The sequence below is a fragment of the Chanos chanos genome, chromosome 8 (genome assembly GCF_902362185.1).
Source record: "Chanos chanos chromosome 8, fChaCha1.1, whole genome shotgun sequence".
Taxonomy (NCBI): domain Eukaryota; kingdom Metazoa; phylum Chordata; class Actinopteri; order Gonorynchiformes; family Chanidae; genus Chanos; species Chanos chanos.
In genome coordinates this window covers 43,881,057-43,887,456 of record NC_044502.1, presented here as the reverse complement: position 1 = coordinate 43,887,456, position 6,400 = coordinate 43,881,057, and the positions used below count along the sequence as shown (strand labels likewise).

The following is a 6,400-nucleotide window of genomic DNA, read 5'->3' as shown; positions in this document are numbered from 1 at the left end:
TACAGTCATGTCCAATGTTATGGAGAACCAGTAGGAGGAGGCAGCAGTTGGGAGACACTGATCTTTTATTAAACATTATGAGCCTCACCTTAACAAAGGCAGGATTAAACACCAGGTTTTATTCAAAATAATCTCAACAACTGCATACAACACAACCAATAGTAGTCATTCTGTCTACTAAACACCATAACAGCAACTACAGCTATTTACACCATAAGCTATTAAACACCGTAACAACAACTACAGCACTGTAAATGTAAATGTAATTATATAACATATAGTTCATTATCCAACATTTGTGTCCCAGAGTTGGTGATGGTACCAGTAGCCCTATTTGGAAAGTCAAATCTTTTTAGGGTTTAATCTGTCTTCAAAATGACCATGTTATGACAAGCACTGAGAGCTGTCTGTGGATGTGCTGACTTTGCCATGCAAATCATAGGGAAAGAGGTCAGCAGCCTTTTAACCCCACATGAGTCACAGTCGTGAGTCACTGTCAACGTCCAAAAAAAGAAAAAAAAGGAAAAAAAAAACACAGCAAGCACAGAGTCAGGCAAGCATGGGGACTGGCTGTCTTGTGAATACAGAGAGCACATTTTGTCCTGAGCGAAGATTAAATAGAACATCCTTCTCTTGGGGATCACAAAAACATAGCTCGCAAGTCTCTCCACTAATCTTGGGCTTACAAGACATGGACGGTTTAGAATAACCAGTGGACGACGAATCAGGGAGAAGCACTGTACCAGGAGAATACCTGTACCAGGTCACCGTTGGTTTTGACGAGGCGGAGCATTCTATTAGCTCCGCATAGCCTGTTCCACAGTTTGCCCAGTGACATCACTACGGTTCTAGAGAAAGGGCTCCCATTGCTAAGCGAGTGCATCAAGTCAAGGTGTTTGAATCTCTGTGGGTTTGTAATCTCTGCCTGAAATGAGTCAAGCTCCGTGTGTTATTTTTGTCCATGCTGAGGTGTCATTTTGTAGGATGAAAACGCTGCCAGCATAGCCATTTACCCATGTATTGTTTAGTAGCAGCTAATGTAAAGCCAGGAACAACTGCAAAGGCTTTGAGAATTATGTTAGTTTCTAACCTCATATTTCATGTTACATCACATAATCATTGCTCCAGCACTTTTGTCAAAACAAAATGGAGCCCTTTTATTATGCATGAGCGGCTTGACTCAGAGGTTTAAACATTGGTCATTGTAAATAAAAAAATATACAAAATGTGGGGTATTTTAATCTTTGTTTTGTTGTGGAGTGGCCTAAGGTTTGTGTAACTTTCAAGTGTGCTTCTTTCTGAGTGTGATGTAAACTCGGGTTAGAACATTGATGTCTGAATTTCTTTTTCCTGTTTGTCTCTTGAATGATCTACCTATAGGATGACTGCAACTGTAGGCATTCCTTACATTATTGTGTGAAAACAACATTTGCATTGTCTTTCTTTTTCTTTTGTCAGGTACCATGATGGTATAATGGATGTGGGTTTTTATGTATATAGTGGTGAATTTTGGACGGTGTCACGTTTTGTAAAACAGAAGATGAGAGAGTACCTGGGAGAGTAAAAATGCATGCAGTGCTGAATGAGTCACAGGTGAGATCTCTCTCTCTCTCTCTCTCTCTCTCTCTCTCTCTCTCTCTCTCTGCTGCAGTGTACCTCCTGAGTGGTAACACAGCCGGTCTGTGACTAACCAAGTCCTAACGTTTTAGGCTACGTCAACGGGCCACTTTAAAAATAGCATGCTCGCGGATGCAGTCTTATATGAAATGCAGTGCTGTTGTTTGTAAGAGGTTTGTCTTAATGGAAAATGTATCATATTGCATGCGGACATTTTAAATCATTTTCTGTTTCCTCTTAACAAGTTAAGGAACAAATTTTTATTCTCGTTGGTGAATGATGCGAGACACGGCATAGGCCGTTAATTTGATAAGCCATTAACAATAACAGCGTAAAATCAGTCACTTTGACGTTAGGCATTCAAAACCTATCAAAGGGTTAATGTGGGTTAAAATGATCTTTCTTAGATATGGATATCAACATTTTAGAGGGGCTTTGGGTAAAGGTAGATGAAATAGAGGCCTATTAAGGTAATTTCAGATTCAAAGCGAATCATTACCAGAACTGCTCACATTAACGCGCCTCTCCTGTGAAACACAACAGAACAACTCTTAATACTGTCTTTTTGTGGACTGTGTTTTGAACTCTAAGTAGTTTTCATACTGATGTAAAAGCTATATTTTCCTCAAAACAATATAAATTCAGAAGTTATCGCATTAATTGTACTACTGAATTAATCATCACTGAGTTCTTGGACTCCGCGCATCAGCTCCTAACCAACTTCAAATCTATAGACAACGTGACTTTGGGGGGGAGGGGGAGAGGGGGGGGGGATTTTAACTATACAGTGTCATATTTCATCGCAACCTTAAAACATTCTGCGTTTCAGCTTCAGTAAACCGAACACTGAATTGGCGCTTGCGCAGTGCGGTGAGTTTGAGGCTGGTTCAAGGATAGTCGGAGATGCAGAGCGCAGAGTGATGGGACCCAAGTGAAGGAACAGCACCGAGTGATCACTCTCCCCGCTGGTTATGACAGGTAAGCTATTTGCCTTTATCTTTTATACATTTGCTCTGGGCACTTTGGGGTTTTATTTCCAAATGAGTGCAACAACTGTCATGTTAATTGCGTGATTTCTAAACATTGCATGCATGTGGAGTACATAGACTACGAGGAAGGAATGGACCATTGATTTCCCCAACAAACTGTACATTCTGGTGTTCAGTCGATTGCAATAGCAGACTTTTTTTATTTGTATAAACTCTTCTTTTGGTTTTTAAATCGAGATAATTATAAACAGTGTAGCTTTTTAATAAAACAGCTTTTTATGATACAGGCGAGTGAACTGCACATTCCTTGTATTTTTGATTGTTCAACGATAGTGAGATGTATCGAAAGAAAGTTGTTTTACACTAAATTATCTCATTAACGTTGACATTACCGTTGAATTCAGAGAAAAAATTGCATTTGTTTCTGTGATGCCAAGGTAGACCAACTGACGTTAAGTCTACATCAGTGTGGCGTCATCCATTGCGTCAGCCTTCTGACAAAAATTGTTTGTCTGTCGAATTACAATTTCTCGAAAGCCTGTCGGACTAGCCGCGTGATTTGGGTCGTTATGGTTCGGTAAAGTCCGTTATCAGCTTTGGGTACCTGCGACGACGTGTACTGTCTTGTAGGGTCCATCGACTTCAGTTGTCTTGACAACAAATTCCACGTGATCAGATAACAGCTTGACCACACAGAACAGAGGACATCTTAGGCTCAGTGTATTCGTGTGAAGTCATTAGAGACAGTAATAATGCCACAGATTATGAAACATCACCGATTATTGAGCGGTGTACATTGTTTTGACAGAATCCATTATGATAATGAATGTTTATGAGTGAAATATGTGGGGGGAAAAAACAAAAACAAAACAACAACAGCCAATCAACCAACCAACCAACAAACAGGACACTGATATCCTTGGTAATGTTCTTGAAGGGAAATGTGGATATGGATTTTAGAAGGGCTCAGGTAGTTAGAACCTCAACTTCTCAGGGATTTCCTCTTTGACGGTGCTACACAAGGTTACTCTCCTACATTTGAATTCAGTTTTCAGTAATGTATTGATGTAGTTGGCATATTGAATGTATGTGCCTTGGCGTCGAAACTGGCTTCGGAAACCCAGTAACTGGGTTAAGGAAATTTGCTTTATTAGGGCTATTTACATTTTATTTGGAAAGGAGAGTGAGGGAGAGCATATGTTGCTTTTGCATGACGAAAGACATAGCTGAGTCATTTCCCAATTAGCCCTAACAGGTAGGCTACACAAGGAAATGTGATGCCACGATCACCAGCAGGACGCGCAAATTTCTTGCATTACCCCTCTGGTTATGTCGCTGTGTCTCTCTTGCTGTTGAAAGTAAAACTTGTTGTTCGTCACACTCACCTAAGGCCGTTATAGATCTGGAGTTTTTGAAAAGCGTTCCTCTCGTTGATGATATGAGGTGCAGAATACCCGGAGGCACTTGAACTGCGTCCATGGCAGAAACTTGCTACTTGCTTATTAGATTAGAGCTGCCCTAGTTTGACAACAGGATATGTGAAGGAGGATCTGTTGGGTTGACGTCATTGTTGGATTCTGCAGTTGTGTTGGTTTGAGGTTGAGACTCAAACAGAGTGTTACTCTCGACGGCGTGTGTCCAGTGTTGTTTGTTCCAAGAATCTTACAGCACTGAGCTCAGAATAAAGTGCATTTACGCCCCAAGCAAGAACTTATGGAGTAGCCTATCTTGGTTCCTCAGCTCTGACTACTTCCTCCTATAAAATTAATCTTGCATTTATTGCCATGGCAACTGTGACATTATGTCCACTTCAGGCTAAAGGTGATGTCATCAAAGTGCATCATGAAAGCTTGCTGTATCTTGATTACTGAGTACAGAATACCCCAAATTGTGGTCTGTGTGTATGCTGTTCTTTGCCTGTGTGTATCTGTGTGTGTGTGTGTGTGTGTGTGTGTGTGTGTGTGTGTGTGTGTTCAGCAGATGTGAAGGATGACTTCTTGCTCAGAGTTCTGTGGGTCGGAGTACACTGAGCAAACTCCAGGATCGGCGAACAGCAGCCACCAGCGATATGGCGTTCGCTCTTACCTGCACCAGTTCTACGAAGAGTGTACCGCGTCTATCTGGGAGCGCGATGAAGATTTTCAGATCCAGAGATCGCCGAACAGGTGGAGCTCTGTCCTCTGGAAGGTAGGATGACGGTCTCCATGGGAACTTCACTCAAAATGTGGAAAATTCCAGAAGGGTTAAACATCCTTACAAATGGCAACAACAAAGGAAATAAGTATTTGTTGAGACAGCATTCTATTTCTTTTCAGTATTGTCAAAAGATTACTGGAATAACAGTTTATGTATTTTGATTCAGAACGCAAACAAGTACAATTTAAACTTCAGCCTGTCATTGATATTAAACGAAGAGTGACATACTTGTAATATACACTGAGAGAAGAGCACGTAGTCACTAGAATTCACTTGTGTCTCGTATGATTTGAACTGTTAGAGCAAGGATTGGAAAAGATGGTGAGGAGCTGGTGTGTTGGCTAGCGTTGACTTTAAAAGGTAACTCGTGATGAGATGACTGGAGGTTTCAAAGCCAGTGTCGTACTCTTCCTTCTGTTCTTTTGGGTCCTTCCTACCGGTTCTTCTACCCTCGCTTTTCATGTCTTTTGCTTTCGCCCTGATCCCTCTACTCGTCTTTTTGCTTTTCCTCTTTTTTTTTTTCTCAAGCTCCCTCGTTCTCCACTGTTTTTAGTTATATGCTCTTGACACATTGTCAGAACGCCCTCTCTCACTCTCTGTCTCTCTCTCTCTCTCTGTCTCTCTCACTCTCTCTCTCTCTCTCACTCTCTCTCTCTCTCTCTCTCTCTCTCTCTCACTCTCTTTCTCTCTCTCTCACTCTCTCTCTCACTCTCTCTCTCTCTCTCACTCTCTCTCTCACTCTCTCTCTCTCTCTCACTCTCTCTCTCACTCTCTCTCTCGCTCTCTCTCTCTCTCTCTCTCTGTCTCTCTCTCTCTCTCGCTCTCTCTCTCTCTCTCTCTCTCTCTCTCTGTCTCTCTCTCTCTCTCTCTGCCCCAGGTCTGTCTCGCGCTGGGAGCGTTGATACTGGTTGCAGGGTTGTCAGTGTTGTTGGTGGGCTATGCCACCCCCCCACGCATCGAGGCGTTCGGTGAGGACGAGCTGCTCTTCGTGGATGGGCGAGCCGTGCGCTTTAACCGGGCGCTGGACGCCTGTAAGCTGGCAGGAGCGGTGCTGTTCTGCGTGGGGGGCAGCGGCATGGCTCTGGGGCTGCTCCTGGCGGCCTTCTCCCAGGGCGGCTCCAAGGAAGAGCACTACCTCCAGCACAAGTTCAAAGAGAGGCTGGCCGAAATCCAGGCCTCCGTGCTCCCCGTGACCCGGGCGCCCACGCCCGGGGAGGCGAAGGTACCTGTCACCCTCTCAAAGGTGCAGAACGTCCAACCCAGCTCTGAAACCTGACCTTCTGAGGTCGCAGAGGCCAATGGGCAGAACAGAAAAGGTCAGCTGAACACGACTTATTACAGCATAGCGCAAAACCGCAAGTAGTACAGGTAGTAATAGAGATGCACACTTTATATTGTACTATTTGTTAATGACAGAGAGTAACTATGGTAACTATATAACGGTATCGATTTCATGTTCTTCAAGTTTATAATGGTGAATCACGTTTAATTGGCTGGTTTTTTTTGTTTTGTTTTGTTTTGTTTTTTTTTTAATGAAGCTCCAGGATGCAGTGTTTAATGTGCTGAAATGCGCGCCGTTAGATTTGCCGAGAACAAAA

The 6,400-nt window shown here is 42.9% G+C and overlaps 1 protein-coding gene across 1 annotated transcript; it reads left to right on the top strand.

The window, feature by feature from the left end:
• Nucleotides 1-4,595: 4,595 nt before the first annotated feature.
• nrsn1 (neurensin 1) lies at nt 4,596-6,078 on the top strand. Its single transcript, XM_030783371.1, has 2 exons — nt 4,596-4,793; nt 5,680-6,078. Exons 1-2 carry the CDS (start codon nt 4,596-4,598, stop codon nt 6,076-6,078), a joined length of 597 nt encoding a protein of 198 aa, XP_030639231.1.
• The last annotated feature ends 322 nt before the right edge of the window (nt 6,079-6,400 follow it).